Source organism: Anabrus simplex, chromosome 1, assembly GCF_040414725.1.
Source record: "Anabrus simplex isolate iqAnaSimp1 chromosome 1, ASM4041472v1, whole genome shotgun sequence".
In the NCBI taxonomy this organism is placed as follows: Eukaryota; Metazoa; Arthropoda; class Insecta; order Orthoptera; family Tettigoniidae; genus Anabrus; species Anabrus simplex.
In genome coordinates, this window is record NC_090265.1 from 788,803,658 (window position 1) to 788,825,854 (window position 22,197).

At 39.3% G+C, this 22,197-nt stretch overlaps 1 protein-coding gene across 1 annotated transcript in view; it reads left to right on the forward strand.

The window, feature by feature from the left end:
- Positions 1 to 21,368, forward strand: part of LOC136873469 (WD repeat-containing protein 36) — a 32,439-nt gene extending 11,071 nt beyond the window's left edge. The window contains exons 2-3 of the mRNA XM_067146704.2: positions 1,173 to 1,447; positions 20,175 to 21,368. Coding sequence (XP_067002805.2) covers positions 1,173 to 1,447; positions 20,175 to 21,038 — 1,139 coding nt within the window. The 3' untranslated portion in view covers positions 21,039 to 21,368. The remainder of the gene's footprint in view (positions 1 to 1,172; positions 1,448 to 20,174) is intronic.
- The last annotated feature ends 829 nt before the right edge of the window (positions 21,369 to 22,197 follow it).

Genomic DNA, 22,197 nt, shown 5'->3' on the forward strand with positions numbered 1-22,197 from the left:
AGGCTGATGGGTGCCTGTACTTTTATAGCAGTATGAAGCCTTGGTGGTGGTACCAGCATCGATCCCCTCCTGCTTCCCATTCTCTCTGTCCAGTTCACAATAGACAGAGAACTCCATTCATGGACTTGTTTGTGAAGAGGGTAGGCCACTGTCTAGCCTACACAGTATAGAGGAAACTTTCACATACTGCCTGCTATTTCAGAATAGTCTCCAAGCATCTCCCTAAATAGGAAAAGGTGATGATGAGCTTGCTGTTTGAGTGAGCCGAGAGGTTGTGTTGGCAAGATATGTACCAGAGTGAAGTGGAGCATATCTTCTCGGCTTTACAAGCTAATGGATACAGCGGAAATGAAATCAGAAGGGCTGTTGAGTCTCCTCCATGATCTGAGGAGAAACAAGAAGGGACATGTGAGAGAAAGACATTCTTTTCATACATCCCAGTGATTATGAATAAGATTGGCAAGGTTTTAAAGTGCCTCTACATCAAGACCACCTTTACATCAACAAAGAAAATATCCAAGCAGTTATGCTTGGCTAGGGACTCTTGAGACACTTTCTCCAGCACAGGCATATACCGTTGTTCCTGTTCATGTAGGAAGGTTTGTATCAGGATCACCAAACACAGCCTTAACACTAGGCTGAAAGTACAATAGTGTCATTGTCTCATCTTACCTGAAAAATTTTCTGTGGTGGAGCACACTCTCCTCTTCCTCGTCATGAAATGAAAGTTTAGGAAAACACTGTTCTGGCTACCAACCACCAATATCATTGTCATCTAGAAGCTGTGGAGATAATGAAACAATATGACATTTGATCAAGAGGAAAGGAGAAGGCCTACAGATTAGCAGAGTTTGGTGACTGTTCCTCGCCACCAGTTAACAGAAGAATGGTCGCACTGGATCACACTGCACAAGTCCTGTGGCAACACCAATCTGAGAGAGAGGCCACATTCTCGCTGCTATAAAAATACAGGCACCCACCAGCCCACATCATTTCTTCTTGACGATGGCTACCAAAGAGTAGTTGAAATGGCGATATATTTAAAATGTCAACACATCCTAATTTTCCACAGAAAAGGATAAAATCTTGTCAGTTGACATCAGCGGTGAAAGTCTGTACCAGATAGAAAATGTGTCTATTTTATGATTGTGAATTTGTTGCTCTGTTGCCAGGATCAAAACCTTCTTCAAAACTTCATGTGGAGGAGCCAGTGGCATTTTTCCATTCTCACCGAGACAATTCCTTGCTGGCTGTAGCCTTGGAAGATTACAGCATGGTTATCCTAGATCTGGACACACGTAAAGTGATCAGAAAGTTCGTTGGCCATTTGTCCCAGCTAATGGATGCAGGTTTCAGCCCTGATTCTCGATGGTTGGTGACTTCTGCCATGGACTGTACCATCCGCACGTGGGACATACCATCTGCTCATCTGATAGACTGCTTCCAGGTGTGTGACAAAGTTCCTTGGTGTTCATACATGGGTAATGATATTTGAGTGCAATGTTATTTATTCTGATATTTATTTATTTTAAAAAATAACTGTATTACCTAGTCTGGCCATATCAAGTGCTGATTGGAGAAGAGAAATACAATTACAGTAAAACCTCATTAAGACGTTTCTGCAGGTGTCAAGGAAAGAGAACGTGTAAGCGAGAAAACGTACTATTGAATACACAAATAAAAACCATCCAACAGGGATAGGTAAACAGTCAATATGTTTTTTTCTTACTTGTATAACAATTTATTACAAAGTTTTCCTCCTAATCAAAACAGTGAAATAGATTTCTTTTTTTAAATTCATGCATCAGTAAGTAAGTGTTGGCGATCTGGTGGATGGCTGGGTTATTGTATGTAAACGTAGCGTAACTAGTTTTTTTTAGGTTTATCTGGAATGAGATTCGTGGATAGCTTATATTTAACTTTATTGATTAACTGGTTAATCATTTCAACTTTGAACCCATTAAGTTTAGGCAAGTTCCTTATATAGTTTAATTCTATTTTTAAGTTGTAAGGGGAGAGTGGGATTTTTAAGGCTCTGTGTATTAAATTATAGAATGACGCTTGTTTTTGAGATTTAGGATGTAAAGAGGAATTATTTATGGTTATATTATATTATATATTATATATATATATAATATTATTTATGGGTTTTCTGTAGACAGTTTTCTGACAGTGATTTTACCATCTTGGATTCATACTATGGGAATTGAAGAAACATCCCCCTTTGATGATTGTGTTTACACTCAAGGCCATCACAGTCTTTATGATATATAACAAAAAGGATCCATTTTAGTTTTAAACTCTCAAATATTCATGTTTAACCACGTTTTAATCTTCAAAAAACTGTTAATTTCTTTTTTTTTTAAACACACTTTGGTGCATTATCGTTGTTTTAGATGTTATTGTATAATGTTTTACGAAATCATTATTCATAATTTATAAGATTAGAAAGACTCCATATGTATTATTTTTAAGATTGATATAGGCTGATGATGCCCGTAAAGGAGGGTGAAACATGTACCATTGACTTTTATGTATTACTAGCTAATATACCCGTGCTTCGCTACGGAATTCTAAATTTTATACAAAATTCTAGGTTAGGTAGTATAAACCTTGTGAGCAAGATTGTATTAAGTTGCATAGCTCTTAAAGTTGCCCTAGAAGCACGACGGGCAAGTCACCAACGTCTTTTCTCATATGAAGACTGGGTTAGGGAATTTTCATTGTAATGGTAGGTCAGCTTGCCTACCGTCAGTCACAGTTAGGTTGGGGAGTTTTCATTATAATGGCAGACACTCACTTTCCGCCTGCCTTTATAGATTCTCAGAAAGACTCTCTTAGTGGTTTCATCATCATCATCTGTTTACCCTCCAGGTTCGGCCTTTTCCCTCGGACTCAGCGAGGGATCCCACCTCTACCGCCTCAAGGGCAGTGTCCTGGAGCTTCATACTCTTGGTTGTGGGATACAACTGGGGAGTATGACCAGTATCTCGCCCAGGCGGCCTCACCTGCTATGGTGAACAGGGGCCTTGTAGGGGGATGGGAAGATTGGAAGGGACAGGCAAGGATGAGGGAAGGAAGCAGCCGTGGCCTTCAGTTAAGTACCATCCCGACATTCGCCTGGAGGTGAAGTGGGAAACCACGGAAAACCACTTCGAGGATGGCTGAGGTGGGAATTCAACCCACCTCTACTCAGTTGACCTCCCGAGGCTGAGTGGACCCCGTTCCAGCCCTCGCACCACTTTTCAAATTTCGTGGCAGAGCCGGGAATCGAACCCGGACCTCCGGGGGTGGCAGCTAATCACGCTATCTTAGTGGTTTTCCCAACTGAAATGAACATGGGTCATTACAATGATGTCAGTAGGAATGGCGCGATTAAAAACAATGCCTTCATATGAAATACTCGATCAAATGAAAAACCACACATTTTCTCACTTTTAACGAACAGTACTATGCTGCCGAACTAACAGTCCAAAGCTACAGTGCTGGAATGACCAAAACGCAGACATCCGTGATCCGTGAACAATCTTCGTCCTTTTTTCGGCGGGGGGTTCAAATAGTGGATAGTCCTAGGGAAAAAACTATGCTCGTTTACTTGTCTGTTTCCTGGGAGTACCCGATGAGTCGGAAAATCTTAATTCACTACACTGGCGGGGGAAAGAACTGTCTGACGTGGAGGCAATTTTTCCTCCAAGCCAGAGAAGAAACCACATCTTCGCTGCTAATTTGGAATAAAATTAATGCAGATTTAATGAACGTGAATAGGAAGAAACTCTTCTTAAGAAACGGCTCTTTTCAGGGTTGACTTTTGAGTTATTTAGTGAATTGTGGTACTATAATTTGGAATAGGGCTAAATTGTAATTCCAGACCAGTTCATACAACTACTCCTACTACTACTAACTGAGCCTCTGACTTAAGTGCGCACACTGCTCTTTCAAAACATTGCGTCAGAGTAGGTATCGAATAGCTGGCATACTATGATGAACCAATGTGTTACGTACCAGCAGTATCAGAAAATGTATGAACCAGAGGATTGGCGTGCTAAAGAAGAAAGTTATCTAACTCCTCAGCTATTTCCCGCCAATATTCAGTTAGGCTGTTATACTCGGTACGCAGCAGTAATCCCATCATTCGGAGTTGAATGTCAGCATAAGAGACAAAGAACATTACAACAAACAACGGTCAGTGTAATGTTATTGTTGATCTATGTTACGCGCTTTCGATATTGTAGGCCTTCACATTATTAATTGTCTTCCGGTTCTGAAATACCACTCTTATCATAGTCGGTACGGCAAAACTGAATAAAACATAAATGATCGGAAATTATATTCTTTATAACTTTTGTTATGTAGTACTTTTCCATAGGACCAAGAACATAGGTACGTTATTTAAAAATTAAATTTTAGGTGCCTTCCCCTAAACTACCATTTCACCCAGGGTGAATAACATTGTTTATAGCTTAAACTGTAGTTTCTTATTCCCCGACTCTATATAGTGATTTTCATTAAATTCTGTTCACCCATTTTGTCGGGGCTCGACGTTGATATGGACTTACCAACAAAAATCCAAATTCATGAATATCTGTGTTATCATAGTCGGTACGGTAAAAATGCATAAGACGTAAATGATCAGAAATTTAATTCTATATAACTTTAGTTATGTAGTATTTATCGATATGACCACTAATAATATACATATTTGAGAATTGAATTTTAGGCCTTCCCCTAAACTACCATTTCACTCTGCGTGAATAAAATAATTTATAGCCTAGATTGTAGCGGTTCACCCCCCAACTCTACATACCGATTTTTATTAAATTCTCTGCAGCCGTTTTCTCGTGATGCGTGTACATACATACAGACAGACAGACAGAAATTACGGAAAAGTAAAAACTGCATTTTCTTGTTACTGTGGACATGATCGATACAGAAATACCATTCTTTTCACATTCTGAGCAATGTACAGACAAAACTCTTATTTTATATATATAGATGTATAAAATTTTAACCATATGAAATAGTGGTTTATATTGTATTGGATTGAACAGGTGGATTTAAAAAAAATATTGTAATAATATTAGAGACATACATACCACTTAGTCGAGCAGCTCTTCTTCTTTCTCTCAATTCTTCCCAACCCAAACATTGCAACATTTTTGTAACGCTACTCTTTTGTCGGAAATCACCCAGAACAAATCGAGCTGCTTTTCTTTGAATTTTTTCCAGTTCTTGAATCAGGTAATCCTGGTGAGGGTCCCATACACTGGAACCATACTCTAGTTGGGGTCTTACCAGAGACTTATGTGCACTCTCCTTTACATCCTTACTACAACCCCTAAACACCCTCATAACCATGTGCAGAGATCTGTACCCTTTATTTACAGTCCCATTTATGTGATTACCCCAATGAAGATCTTTCCTTGTATTAACACCTAGATACTTACAATGATCCCCAAAAGGAAATTTCACCCCATCAACGCAGTAATTAAAACTGAGAGGACTTTTCCTATTTGTGAAACTCACAACCTGACTTTTAACCCTGTTTATCAACATACCATTGCCTGCTGTCCATCTCACAACATTTTCGAGGTCACGTTGCAGTTGCTCACAATCTTGTAACTTATTTATCACTCTATAGAGAATAACATCATCCGCAAAAAGCCTTACCTCCGATTCCACTCCTTTACTCATATCATTTATATATATATAAGAAAACATAAAGTTCCGATAATACTGCCTTGAGGAATTCCCCTCTTAATTATTACAGGGTCAGATAAAGCTTCACCTACTCTAATTCTCTGAGATCTATTTTCTAGAAATATAGCAACCCATTCAGTCACTCTTTTGTCTAGTCCACTTGCACTCATTTTTGCCAGTAGTCTCCCATAATCCATCCTATCAAATGCTTTAGACAGGTCAATCGCGATACAGTCCATTTGACCTCCAAAATCCAAGATATCTGCTATATCTTGCTTGAAACCTACAAGTTGAGCTTCAGTGGAATAACCTTTCCTAAAACCGAATTGCCTTCTATCGAACCAGTTATTAATTTCACAAACATGTCTAATATAATCAGAAAGAATGCCTTCCCAAAGCTTACATACAATGCATGTCAAACTTACTGGCCTGTAATTTTCAGCTTTATATCTATCACCCTTTCCTTTATACATAGGGGCTACTATAGCAACTCTCCATTCATCTGGTATAGCTCCTCCGACCAAACAATAATCAAATAAGTACTTCAGATATGGTACTATATCCCAATCCATTGTTTTTAGTATATCCCCAGAAATCTGATCAATTCCAGCCGCTTTTCTAGTTTTCAACTTTTGTATCTTATTGTAAATGTCATTGTTATCATATGTAAATTTTATTACTTCTTTGGCCTTAGTCTCCTCCTCTATCTCGACATCATCCTTGTAACCAACAATCTTTACATACTGCTGACTGAATACTTCTGCCTTTTGAAGATCCTCACATACACACTCCCCTTGTTCATTAATTATTCCTGGAATGTCCTTCTTGGAACCTGTTTCTGCCTTAAAATACCTATACATACCCGGTTGATGCGGATGATGTTATTTTTCACTAAAATTTGTATGACTGCCAATTATGCTTGCCATCATGTTATCCTTAGCTGCCTTCTTTGCTAGATTCAATTTTCTAGTAAGTTCCTTCAATTTCTCCTTACTTCCACAGCCATTTCTAACTCTATTTCTTTCCAGTCTGCACCTCCTTCTTAGTCTCTTTATTTCTCTCTTATAATAAGGTGGGTCTTTACCATTCCTTACCACCCTTACAGGTACAAACCTGTTTTCGCATTCCTCAACAATTTCTTTAACCCATATCTGCCCAAATTATTTTTCTGTGGAATATTGCGATATATTTCGTAAGTACAGGTGTTTGTAACCTAAATGAAAGGCTTATGATGATTTTAGGTTTCATTAACATATTTTCGCGGAGATTTACCGTGTCGACATATGTCGACAGTGAGCATGAACGGGTAGGGTAAGAGACATGCTCAAAAAAAAGGAACTTTTCTTCGCATTTTAAGCTTATATGAATGTAATAATTAATCAGTTAGTGAATATTAGTCACATAAGTGTTGAATAAGCAGAAAATATTTAAAAAGCATGATTCAAAACATAAATGAGGAACATTTTCGTCTCAATTTAGAATGCATACTGTTTCAAAGCAAAAGGACAATATCCGTATGTTTATAGTACTTGTTATACACACAGTACCAAATTTTGAGAAAGTATGATCACTCTGAAAATAGCAAAAAAGGAAAACTACGAGTAGAATTTCATAACAGTTTAGTCTGCGTTTTGAGGTTACACTCTGCTTCTCTTCATCCAGTCTGGTTTAGCTTGAGTGAAATGACTCGAAGCAAAGGACGTGGCGGCCAACGTTACGTTTTTGCACTGTTTCCTGGCAGCTTTACCACAGCGAGCGCACTTTCTTTCCTCTTGTTTCGAGGTAGTGGGATACCCCATTGGAACGCACTTCCCGCAACACGCGTGAAGATACTTTCGTACTCGGTCTTCATGCGTTAGGACGCGTAGCGGCACAAGATAGGATATGTGTCCTAACGATGTACCGTGTGAAGCTGAGAAGGTCTAAATTTTCCTCTATGCCCTTTGGGGTCAAACGGTAAAGTTGCCATGCATTGTCCATAGAGACGTTCAGAAGGAACGCAATTAGAGGCCAGTACCATTTCTTGTTTTTGATGCTGATGCAGTAACAAGATACATTTTGATCAAATCGATCGACGCTCCCCATGTGCATATTATGCAGAATTATACATGCTGGCTGAATTACTGTTATGTATTTCAGCATTACCATTGTACCATTTTCACTTATTTTTGTACACACTAGTTCAGCATCAGCCCGGAGTTGATTACCAGAGAGTCATAAACATCGTTATCCCCGTCACTATGGAAAGCATTTTCAGGTTGTTCTATGTATATATTAGCATCTAGGATGTTTTGTGATTCCTCTAGGATGATTACGACCTGTTCGACGGTCACTCTGAGAAGAATAAATGAAAATTGTATATCAGTACTGAGGCAGTCCCATTCGCGCCCACTGTTGACACATGTCGACGTGGACATTTTTTTGCTCTGCTAGACAAAAGCAACTATAAATCAGGCATAAATGAATTCAAAATCTGTTAAAGGCATGTTTCGTTATTACGTTTAATGCAAAAGTCTGATCTTACTTTCAACTGTAACAATATTATAAGAAAATATTACTCTCCGCGACGGAAGCTTCATCCTCTTGAGTGCATACGGAATGATATTTCATACGCAGCCACGCGATAAGGCGCGAAAACGAGTGATTCTTGTTTTCGTGCTGTGCAGTAAGTATCAAACTATGAACTGTAAACAATGCACCTCAAAAATATTATTCAGGTTTACCGATATAAGATCGACAATATTCAGATATTAACGTCGACAAATGTCGACAGTGGGCACATATGGGTTAAACCCATCCCAGAGTCTGTTTACATTTTTATTTACCGTTTTCCACCGATCATGCCTCATGCCTGCTTTATCAGCCATATGGTACTGCCTAACAGTCCTACTTTTAAGACCTTCCTTTCTATCACATTTATTTTGAACTACGACAAAAACAGCTTCATGATCACTAATACCATCTATTACTTCAGTTTCCCTATAGAGCTCATCTGGTTTTATCAGCACGACATCCAGGATATTTTTCCCTCTGGTTGGTTCCATCACTTTCTGAATCAGCTGTCCTTCCTATATTAACTTATTTGCCATTTGTTGGTCATGCTTCCTGTCGTTCGCATTTCCTTCCCAATTGACATCTGGCAAATTCAGATCTCCCGATACAATCACATTTCTTTCCATGTCGTTTCCCACATACCTGACTATCCTATCAAATAATTCCGAATCCGCGTCAGTGCTATCCTTTCCAGATCTGTACACTCCAAATATATCAAGTTGCCTATTATCTTTAGAAATGAGCCTTACACCTAGAATTTCATGTGTCTCATCTTTAACTTTTTCGTAGCTTACAAATTCTTCTTTCACCAGAATGAACACTCCCCCTCCCACCATTCCTATTCTATCTCTACGATACACACTCCAGTGCCTTGAGAAAATTTCTGCATCCATTATATCATTTCTCAGCCATGATTCAATTCCTATTACAATATCTGGTAAATATAAAGCCTATCTATTAAATTACTTAATTCTATTCCTTTCTTAATACTTCTACAGTTCAACACTAACAATTTTATGTCATCCCTACTTGATTTCCAGTTCCCTGTTCCCTTATCACCGCTCCCTAGGCCATCCCATTTCCCTGAATGTACCTCCCTATTACCCTTGCAAAGAAATTTCCTAACTTATACGTACCACTGCAGTTTAAATGAAGGCCATCCGAGCGCAGATCCCTATCTCCTACCCACCCATTAGGATCTACAAATTTCACTCCCAGTTTCCCACATACCCACTCCATAGTCTCATTTAAATCCCCAATCACCCTCCAGTCAGTATCCCTCCTACACACAATTCCACTAATAACAATCTCCGCTTTCTTGAACTTCACCCGTGCTGCATTTACCAGATCCCACACATCTCCAACTATGTTGGTACTTATATCAGCTTGTCTTACGTTCTTGGTACCAACGTGAAACACTACCACCTTCTCCTTCCCCTCCTCCCTCTCTTCTACTTTCCTCAACATCTGCCTCAACCTAATTCCTGGATAACATTCTACCCTGGTTCCCTTTCCTCCACACACTTTCCCCATGTGTCTAACGATGGAATCCCCCATGACCAGACCCTCAACGCTACCCACCTCATTTGATCCCCTCCCCTCCTGGTCAGCCCTATCTTTCCTGATAGCTGCAGAAGCTACTTCCTCCTCCCTTTTCTCCTTCCCATGACCCTGTTCCACCTGTCTTTTTCTATCCTCTACTCTACATTTCCCTTTCCTACCTTTTCCCTTCCTACTACTTCCACACATCTCAGCAACAGTTCCCTGTCCCTCATCTTCGCTCTGTTGTTCTACCTGGAGTGACTCGTACCGATTTTGCACAGACACCTGTCCTGAATTCTGATCCTGAATAGAGCCCTTAGCCTGCAATCTCCTTCCCCTTAGAACATTAGACCACCTGTCTTCTACAACTCCTCCCTTTCCTTCCTCTCCCTCTTGTACACCTACTGTAACCTGTACATTGTTTGAGGGTGTCCTATCTTCCTTCCTGTCTTCTGTGAGAATCCTAATTATCTCCCTCAAACTTTCCAACTCCTCCCTCATACCCCTCAATGCCTCGCCACACCCACAGGAAGTACACTCGCGCTCCTTAGCCATTCTTTACGGGGAAAAAAAAGAAATTAAAAATAAAATAACTTATTTGCAAAAAATAAATGAACGGAGGGATATATTGTCTGGGATAGTACACAACAATAAGGTAATTAATATACGACTACACTACAATATTTATCCTACAACCCCTAACAGGATATAAACTGCTGTTAATTACTGAATATCGAAAGTAATACACAAGAACTACACAATTCCAAACTGCAATTAAGCCTATCCTAATTACAACAACAGTATTTTAGTAAGAGTTTCTACGGATACCTCTACTACACCATTACTACACAAATATTTTACAATAATAAAATAAGCACACTAAATTCTAATAGGATATTACTTGTATACTACTGTACAGTACACTACAGTAATTTTAAACTATTTTAAGACATATCCTAATTACGATACCGCTACCGTACCGTATGTCACTACTAAGTACAACAGAAATGAAATTTGCAAGAACTACTGTACTCAAAGATTACCAACGAAGCTAAATGCTTAGACAAATTATTATTAGTATTACGGTCTAATAGATACACACGAAAGATAACACAGGAATATAGCAGGCAAGATACGGCACTATCTAAATGTACTGTATCTATACTACAATGTATCTACACTACACTATACTGCGTTTGGTTAAATGCTTAAGTATCGAAAGGATTGCCGTACACGAAGAAAAACACGAATATAACTGGCAAGATACTATCTAATATATTATACCTTATCTTCACTACAATTCTACTGAAATGTGGTTATGTGATTATTACAGCTGGTGGATTACTATTATTTTCCCTACTCCATGGGACGGAGAATAAAAGTGTCCTTACTTAGGCCTACTGAAAAATACGAGGTTGTCTACAATAATTTCTCAAATATTTCTATCAAAACTACTACTACTACTCCAGGGACTTGAACTGCAATTACTGGGATATATGAACTTTATTATTATTAGCTAACCGCTTATAAATACTGAAAGATCGAGGGAGCGAAATATAAATTACGGATACTTTAACTATCTACTCAGAAGTACAAATGAATGGAATACAAGGTCAGCTGATTTTTATTTATATTTACTTGACTACACTACACCCTTTGTTCACGACTGTAGCCAACAATGCAATATTTGAATATGAGGAACGACAATGATCAGTAATCAATAATCATAGCTCCCATCGAATTCCATTTTGTTCACCAAGTTGTTGAGTCCCTTGCCTATTACATGGAAGTGGGATTTTGTTACTCCCATAGGTCTGAGGCTTGCTCAAAACGTTCAGAGCATGCTGGGTAAAATTTCTGTGAAGCAGCCTAGTCCCAGTGAGAATTTTTCTCCTCTTACGGGTTAGAGACCACTGGTGGATTGTATAGTCGTAGCTGCCTGAGCACAAGGACTCAGATTATGTCCAAGGTGCCTTCTCCTATTCCATACCAACTGGTATCCCTACTTTCAGGACCACTTCCTAGGCCACTCAGCCATTGCCTATGATTCACATAAAATGAAAGTACAACATAAACAGACTCATAGAAATAGACCAAAATTTCCTCATGAACAACGTCAGGATTTTCTAAAAGACCTTCTGTAAGAATCTATCCAGCTAACAACCACCAGGCTTATGTTTTCGTCGAACAGGCGGAACATTAGAGACAAACACTAAACAGAACTGTACGATCCTAGCAGACTACCTCTGAGACCTGCTTAGCTGTGATCCGTCGAAAGAAAAACTACTCTTGTAAACACCTACACCTGATATACAAACCTCTGGCACGATAGGAAACAGCATAGATTATCCAATCATTTAAAAGCAACAAGGCACCTGGAGAGGATAGCATTACCACAGGCAGATGTGTTGAAGCTAGGAGTTGAGCTCTTGAGAAGAATCCACTTGCTCGTAAAAGAAATACGGCTAACTGAAATGATCCAGCAGGACTGGAAGTACGCATTCATATGGAGCATGATTTTTTAATAAGTACCATTTTTAAATAAGGCTGATGCAGTGCTTTGGTTGTTGTTCAGCACGTGCATGCTCAGTATGTACGTATGTAGGCTAGTCACAAACGTTATTATGGAAGCATTCATCTATATTTACATCTGTTTGTGCATATTAAAAATGCCTCTGACAATTAACGGCCGCGCCGAGTGTGAAGTACATGCTGTGAAAGCCATTGAAATTCATCGGCAGATTAGTGAGTTGTATGGAGAATGCACTATGAGCGAATGAATTGTAAGGAAAAGGGTTAGAGCATTTAAAGAAGGCTGTACTGATGTCCACGATGAGAAGCATAGTGCATAACCATCTGTCATTACTGAAGACTTGGTGCAGAAAGTGATGCAGATGTTCAAGAAAACAGGCTCTTTTTCTTTTGTCATTGACTTATGAGTTGCCTGAAATTTCAAGTTTATGAAATTGTGGCAGGATGCTTTGATTATTGGAAGTTGTACTCAGGCTGGGTATTGAGGATGTTGACGGAGGTGCACATAACCAAGTACATAGGCAGTGCTTTGACTTTCCTTGGACGGTACAGTAATGAAGGTGAACCGGGAGAGTTGGCCGTGCGGTTGAGGGGCGCATGGCTATGAGCTTGCATCCGGGATATAGTGGATTTGAACCCCACTGTCGGCAGCCCTGAAAATGGTTTTCCATGGTTTCCCATTTTCACACCAGGCAAATGATGGGGCTATACCTTACATAAGGCCACGGCCACTTCCTTCCCACTCCTTGTGGTTTTTCTTATCCCATCATTGGCATAAGACCTATCTGTGTCATTGCGATGGAAAGCAGATTGTAAAAAAAAAAATTAAGGTGATGCATTCCTAAGCTGAATTGTCACTGATGACCGAACATGGGTGGCTTATGTTACGCCGGAATCAGAATAGCAATCCGTGGAATGGACACACTCAACATCACCCAAGAAAGTGAAGGACAAACAAACGATTTCAGCTCACAAAGTCATGTGTTTTGGAATAGGCTGGGTGTGTTGCTTTTGGATTTTTTGCACTGGGGTGACTCAATAAATGCTGAGACTTATTGTGAGACCTTATTTGAACTCCGTCGTGCAATCCAAAACAAACGGCATGGCATACTCTCAAGGGGGATTCTTTTGCTTCATGACACTGCCCAACCTCACATGTCTTCGAACCCGAGACCTCTTCGCTTCATCTCATTGGGAACAATTTGATCATCCTCCAATATATCCCTGACCTAACACCTAGTGACTACCACTTGTTCCCTCACTTAGAAAAGCATTTAGGAGATATTCGCATTGACAATGAAGATGATCTAAAAGCGATCATGCTGCAGTGGTTGGCACATCAGATGGCAGATTTCTATGAGGATGGAATTCAGAAGCTGGTTTCATTATTGAAAAGCACCTTAACATGCTTGGAACGTATGTTGAGAAGTAGTTTAAGGTACTGGCGTACATGTAAAAAAAGAATTGCTTTTTTTTTTTTTTTTCAAAATGGTACCAATACATAAGAAAGGTATTAAGGCAGATCTGAGCGACTACAGATGCCTATATCTACTGCTGGTCATTTACAAAATTCTCTGGAAGTCCTCCTGACCTAACTAGAACAGAATTGGTGAATACCAAGTGTGTTTTGGGAAAGTTGATTGTGTGCCGAACAGATATGGAACCTGAAGATGATATTTAAGATCTGCAAATGCAGCAAAATGATCGTTACCTTCATGGACTTTTAAGATGCCATACAACTGTGGAAAGAGACCTTGTTCAGCACACTAGAAGAACTTATAGTGAACATGAAGACCAGAGACCTAATCCATCAGACCCTCATGAACACAATATCTATAATGGAATTCCTTGGGGAAATATGTGAGCCTTTCAAAGAACGTACATGTGTCAGACAAGGAGATGGTCTCTCTGCCTTTCTGCTTAACTTAGTTGTAGACAAAGTCATCAAAGAATGGAAAAAGGACATTAAAGGTAGAAAAGAATTAGGGCAGATCTGAGCAACTACAGATTATATATACTACTGGTCACTTACAAAATTCTCTCCAGAGAAGCCCTCCTGAACCAACTAGAATAGAATTGGTGAGTACCAAGTGTGTTTCAGGGAAGATCGATTATGTGCCGAACAGGTATGGAACCTGAATACACAATCGAAACAAAATGTGCAACTTACGCTCATGACCTAGCAGTCATTACCATCATCAAAAAAGAAACCCAGTAGGCCATAGGGAGATTATACAGGATAGCATCAAATACAGGCGTCCCAATATCATACAAGAAAACCCCATTACATGGAAAAATCTATCAAAATACCACGAAAGTCCAACTAGAAATAGAATATGGAATGATTTCTCAGGTGCCCTCTTTCAGGTGGTAGAATAACATCCATGTTATTGCCTTTTGTTTGTAAGAGGCAACTGAAATGGGCCCTGCTGTCTTTATACTTGGGAGCATGGGTTGGCGACTACGGGGCCCTTACCTAAGTCCTGGCATTGCTTCCACTTGTGCTAGGCTCCTCACTTTCATCAATCCTATCGGACCTCCCTTGGTTAACTCTTGTTCATTGTAGATCCCGACGGTATTAGGTCACGATGCCTAGGGAGTCTGTCATTTTCACGCCTTTCATGGCTTCTATTTTTGCACTCTGATTAATGTTAATAGAGGATGGTTGCCTAGGTTTACCTTCCTCTTAAAACCCCAGAACACTCCTTCAAATATTATATTGAAGAAATCATTCAAACATCAGGATTGGATTGTTGGGCTACGATACTTGAGAAGGCATACAGACTGACATGGAATTATTACAACAACAAAATGATATTGAAACACTTCAAAACATTTGTTCTGGCAGAAGTCCGATATGTGTCAAAAACCATTATCTTAGGAGGTCATTCTAAAATCAAAGAAATTAAAAAGCAAGAACAGAAATTTTCAGGAAAATGCAAGCCTAGCGCAAGAAAATGTACTCTGAATGAAAAGGAGAACTTGCAGAACTTTATAGTCTAACAGACAGGTTCTTTAATATCGTACGCAAGAGACGCTTTATATTCTATGGATAACAACGGATTCACCAAAGAGTTATGTAATAAGTGAACTTTCAGAATACCAGGGTAAACTGGGTAGAAGAAGCAAAAAGAAGACCTTCAAGAAGTGAGCATCACAGAAGACACATAAGAAATCACAGAGCCTCTAGAACATTAGTAACTAAGCACAAATTTATGGAGAAATCTAAAAATAGAACTGTAAGAAATGGTTGGGAGAATGCAAGGAATACTGTAGCAGATTTGTGAAGAGATTTTGGGAGGAAAAGGAGGTGAAAGCCATCTTGCCAACGTTCTCTTTGAATGGGCAAAACTAATAATCTTCCTTTTCTTCTTCAAATGTATGCTGTGGTGTTGTCAGGTTGTCTTGCTGATTGTGACATTATAAAGATAGCAGTGGGAGTTTATTGTAAATCTTTCATTTTATTTTCATCATGTATCAGATTTGATTCTCTTGGACTGGACTTTTGGACACCTAGAACATTTTAAAAACTCTTATTTGTTTGAATGTAAAAAAAGTATAATTTAGTATGTGGATTTCAAAATTTTCATCTTTGATCAAATTATTTTTGTACAATAAAGTGAGAGATTTCCCCATCATTTCCCATGGCTATCTTTATACTGTCAACTGATCACAGCTTGTTCTTTCATGGACATCTTCGGACTTTAGGCTTGTCACTTGCATGTCCTCCCCAGTTCTGTCCAGTCTCCGCCTCTTTGGGCGACCACGGGTTCGATTTTCTCTTGGATCATAGCATAGAGCTGTTTTTGAAGTCAAATTTTCATTGCTTCTGGTGATGTGTTGGTATCAGCTGAGCCTTCTTTTTCGCATTTTGTTCTTTGTTACTACCATTCCCATCTGCTTTCCCACATGACCCAAGAATCAAAGCAATATTTTCATCTCCTAAATGAATAATACAGAAGTAGAAACACACTCATGTGCTTTGCTTCCATGGCATAGAAGTCCATTTCTTTCTCACTGCATTTTCATCTGTCTGCAAGCAGTTTGTTGTAGCTCTGTGTTGCGAGGATGTGGTGCAGTAGCCTCAGTTCCTTTGTAGGTAAGGCTGCCGTGCATATTCGTACACCATCCTGGAGGGAGTTTTTTTTGACACCCATAGACATCTTCTCGGGCAAGTAGATTTCACCTTATCTAGAAGTTTGAGATTACCGAGCAAGTTGGCCGTGCAGTTAGGGTCGTGCAGTTGTGAGCTTGGATTTGGCAGATAGTGGGTTTGAACCGCAATGTCGGCAGCCCTGACGATGGTTTTCTGCATTTTCCCATTTTACACCAGACAAAATGCTGGGACTTTACCTTAATTTGCCGGTTCCTTTCCACTCCTAGCTCTTTCCTGTCCCAATGCCATCGTCGCCATAAGACCTATCTCTGTAGGTGCGATGTGAAGTAAATTGTAAAACTGTTTGTGGTCTTTCTTTTTAAAGTAGTGCCATATCATTCATTAAAGGATAATTTAATATAGAGATAACTTTAGCTGCAGAGTGTTGTTTTGTTGTCTCCAGTTATAATCCCAAAACAAGAGATCAGACCTCTGACTTAAATAATTTCTGAGAAAATGTGCCAAAACCTGCAAAACAAATTATGTTGAGCTAATGTTGAGGCACGCTAGTGATAATTTAAATTTATCAATATTATGTGACTGAAAAAGAATTTACCATTGCATGTTGTTATTTTCATACCCCTCTGGCAAATGAAAGTACGTGAAATATCATTTTGAAATTTATGTATTGATAGGTGTAAAATGTGCCACACTTACAAACAGTGCTCATTAGCTGCAGCTCGTAATAAGTGATTTATATATCTAGTTGTCATGTCTGGCCCCGAGGCTAAATGGTTGGCATGCTGGCCTTTGGTCCAAGGGGTCGTGGGTTCGATTTCTGGCTGGGTTAGAGATATTAATCTTAATTGGTTAATTCCGATGGCTCAGCGGCTGGGTGTGTGTGTATGTGTGTGCTGTTTTCAGCATTAGAATTCATCACAGCTTGGGGCTCACCCTCACAGACACGCAGGTTGCCTTTAGGTGTCAAACAGTAACCTCTAAAGAAATTATTTTGGTTCCACCTTATTCAGTACCAACCGGATTCTTAAAATCCTTAACGTATTATTATTTACACTATTAACATTTACAACACTATTGACATTTACAAATCACACATTTTTTTGATACATGTTTCTTCCTTGTATTGTAGGACTTCCTCAACCATTACACTTGATAAAATACATGATTAACCCTCTCAAGTACCATTTGTTGGAATCAGTTTGTAACTTAGACTATCATTTCTTGAATGCAATTCCAGCATCTATATACAGTGAATTGGAACACCTATATTTACAACAAAATAACAACAGGAAAAGTGTTCCCTATTCTCAGGTTTACTTTGAGAAGTCCTTCGCTGTATGGAATAACGTAAAACAGTTCTCCATGTAGGGCCACCTTATGGCATTCAAAAGAAGATTCTTTCCGCAGGCCACATGCAGTGCAGACTTTACATATCCTTGATGGAATGTTTTTCATTGAGGTTGGAGGTATTTTGTATGGAAATGTCCCCACTGCTTTCCTTGAAGTCTTAGTGGTATTTCCCCTGACATCCTCAGCAGCTGATCCCAAAAATAAATGAGCATAAGCATTGGTTTCCTTAGTTATTTGTTTGCAGAAATGTTCAGTCAGGAATACATTCACAACTTCTTAATCACTAGGAGCTTCAATTTCACCAATAACACTGCAAATATTATGCTGTGGAGAATTATTTACGTGTTCCCATTGCCACTGATTTTCGTCCGAAATATAAGGAAACAGATAGTGGTACATCACTGGTAAGCCTAACATTCACTAGCATTCTTGCCGATAAAACAATATTTTGTTCATTATCACTGACATTCATCACTGTCACATGAACTAGTGTCATTTCCAACCCAATCTTGATCACTTATCTCGAGTTCTCTGTCACTTTCTTCTAAAAACTTCAGTATCTCTTCTTCCTTTTTTGCTTGGCAGGTGCCATCTTGATAGACGTGTCAAAGCCACGGTTGGTTTGATACGAGATATTCTACTCATTCACATTATTTTCATCGCGAATATTCCAAGGAAATTGTATATGTTAAACATTATGTCATTTGTGGAGAAGCTCTCATACTAATACAGAGTTGTTAAACATAAGGCAGCGGTCAAGACAGCGTTCATAAACATGAGCAATCCCAGGACGAACCTCTCCGTCTTAGTACAAGACGACACAGCATGGCTCAGACCAAGAGATCCATCTTTGTACGGGATTGGGCTCATCATCATATGCAGTTTTGAGCATTTGGCCAGGTCTGCCTGGAACACAAGCCTCTCCATCTCCTCTTGTCTTCCCACCACTTCTCTGTCTTCACTTCTTGCCCTCTCCTCTTCTCTGTACACACTCTTCCACTCCTTTTATTCACCTATCTCTTGGTCTTCCTCTTCGTCGTTTTTCTGTTATCTCCATTTCGTGAATGCTCCTGGTATTGTTTCCTCTGTCATTCTCTTCATGTGTCTGTACCATCTAAGTCTAGATGCCTCTGTCCTGTTCTGTAGTGGCTCTTCTTATACCACCTCTCTAACCTTTTAATTTCTCATTTTACCTATTCTTGTCACTCCTATCCCGCTTCTCAGAAATTTCATTTCACTTGCTTGTATCCTAGTCATGGCTCTCTGCCTCCTTACCCAAGTTTCTGCTGCATACGTCAGAATGGGTACATAGTACGTCCTGTATATCACTCTTTTGGGTTAAGAAAGGTTTTTTTTTTTAACATTAGACATTGCACATACATTTTTTCATACTCTTTGTTCATTATAATAAAAAAGCAAGTGTCCTTAGAAAAAATTCTATGTAAAATAGTCTTCTTGGACTGAACTGTCCCAAATAAAATAATGACTAGATGAATGAAGAACTGAACAGTGTCCATTAAACTGTTGTGACTAATTCGAATAGACATTATCTTACAATGCTCTTATGTGAAAGGCTCACCAGAAAAATCTTTGAAAATCTTTAATCCAGTGTTAAAATATAGAGAAAATACAGTCAACATGGAACGATGTAAACATTAGGTGAATAAAATATGTAGTTCTCATAAAGGAAATCTAAAATGAAACGAGAACACAAAGGAACAATATCCAATTTTTAAAAAAAGAAAAAAACTGTAGTTGGGTGAATGAATGCTCACTCCATGTTGTCATGCAGATCTCTTTACTGTTACATGCTCACATGTACACTGTAATCAAAGCTGCTAGACTGTCGAAACAAGTCAGCTGCCTGTGTTGGAATATGGAGGGACAGAAAGGATGGGTAACGTAGGTGGGGAAACCATATGAGGTGTGTTATAATTTAGGAGAACACTTTTTTTTAAAGAATTTCAAATAACGTCTCGCAAAGCACATTAGTCTGCTCTGATATTTTATTGAGATTGAAATTAGGGTTATACCTTTGATCCAGTTGAATAAATATGTTCTCATACATGTTGAGTGAATTGCCCTCCTACACAAAACGACTAAATCTTTGTCAATGTATGTAAACTCATCCTTAAATTCTATCATAAGCACACCCATAGCTGAAAACCTGTTTTACTTTTTAGCATTAACATTTCCTTTTGAGGTTATTGTATGATACTGGAGTCAATATTGATCACTGAATATGAGATTTTCTAAAGTGCAATATAGGTGTCAACTCAAAAGACCTGCACCAGACCTCTCCGGAGGCCAAATGCCATTATTATTATTATTATTATTATTATTATTATTTCAAAAACCCTTACATTAATGTTTTTGCTTACAGGTGGAAGCACCATGCACTTCACTGACCTTCTCACCAACAGGTGAACTCCTCGCCACGACTCATGTCAACTGTCTTGGAGTGTTCCTCTGGTTCAACAAAACTCTCTACGCCCAAGTGTCTCTACGTCCTGTTCCAGAAACCCTACAGTTTCCACTTATAGACCTACCCACTACTGTAGGCACAGCTGATGAGCAATCAGAGTGGGAGGCGCTTGACACTTTCACTGAAGATGAATTCAAATCTCCAGAACAGATCAACGAAGATCTTGTCACCTTGTCTCTGGTGGCAAACTCAAGGTGGCAGAACCTCCTCAACATCGACATTGTGCGGAAAAGAAACAAGCCTCAAGAACCGCTGAAGAAGCCAAAGTCTGCTCCGTTTTTCTTGCCAACGTTGCCTTCACTGCAGCTGCAGTTTGATCTGAGCTCAGAGAAAGAACAGCAGGATTCCAGGACAGCCCTGCTCCCTCAGAGTGTCCAGAGTTTGACAGTCTTTGGCAAGTTGTTGTCTGATGCTGGTGAAACAGAAGATTTCCAGCCCGCGATAGCGAAATTGAAAGACCTGGGACCATCTGCTATCAACTTTGAGATCGCTTCTTTAGCTCCCGAGGGGGGCGGTTCCATCAGCCTCATGCTGTTGTTTATGAAACTCATCGAATCACTTCTCCTGCACAATAAAGATTTTGAGTTAGCTCAGGCATATCTTGGACTGTTCTTGAAAACTCACGGTGATGTCGTTTCTTCTGAGCCAGAACTGAGAACTTTCATCCCGCAGATTCAGACTTGTCAGTTGGCAGGCTGGCAAAATTTACAGGACAAATTACTTTATAATTTGTGTGTTGTACAGGCTCTTAAAACCTCATAGCATTAAGCTAAAGAGGTTGGATAATCAAGATGACACCTGAATTGTTAAAATTGAGTTAGCATTGCAGTTATATAGTTCACATTGTTGAGGAACCTGTGATGTGTATGAAACTTGTATTAACATATCATCATCATTTTCCCTTTTCCTGCTGACACCGGGTGGGCAGCAACTATGGTTCCTCTCCACTTTGTCCTGTCTTTCTGAAAATCACTTACATTATTGTTACATGCAGTGTTTCCATATTCAGTCACGTCTTGTAATTTGCATTAGGCCATGGCCAATTATAGTGAGACTTGGTTAGTATGTAATAAAGACAATGTGCAAAACGGTGCTGAAAATATTATCTGACATTGACATTAGATTGCAACTTATAAACATCATTCTTGGTTCCGTATTGACTTTGACATAACATTATGGAATGTAACACAAATCTACAAAGATTTTAATTTTCAGCTGAAAATGGCCTAATTGGGCCAAAACATGCCCTGGAAAAAAAAAAAAAGTAGCTATTTAACACGAATAGTGACAGGATATTGAATAGGCGGAAACTCACGAGGGAACACATACATGTGTTTCACTCGGATTCGGTTGAAATTTGGTAGCAATATTCGTGGGAGGCAGTGGAATGCTAAGGTGAAAACTGCATGTGCGCAGCGCAAGTTTAAACACCAGAATAGAACAAATAAATAGTCGTAAAATTAGAAGTGCCGCGGGAGTATCTGGGTGTGGCGGAGAGGGAGGGAGGAGCGAAGCAGCGGACGTGAGCCAACTGGGCAGTGTCGAGCTGCGCCAGCAGCCAGGCAGTGTATAGTTAGCGCGTTCCCCTTAACTTCCCGATTAAATGTGCAAAACGTAAATATGAAAACAGCACATGAAACAAGTGTACAAAGGACAATGTTTGAACAACGATGCCAATAAGGTTTGAAAAATTCACGCCCGAGTTCTTGTTACTCGTAATTAGTGCAATATTGATTGTTCACAAAAAAGTGGACAAGGCACAGATACTGTGTGCACGATGCACATCTTACAGCGCTGTCGCTTTCACAAGTATTACATTGATTATAGGAAGGTTCTTCTTTGAAACAATAATCGACTGAATTAACAAATTGTGAAGGTTTCTTGTTAACATAGCCACATTTGTACCAACTGTACTGCTACA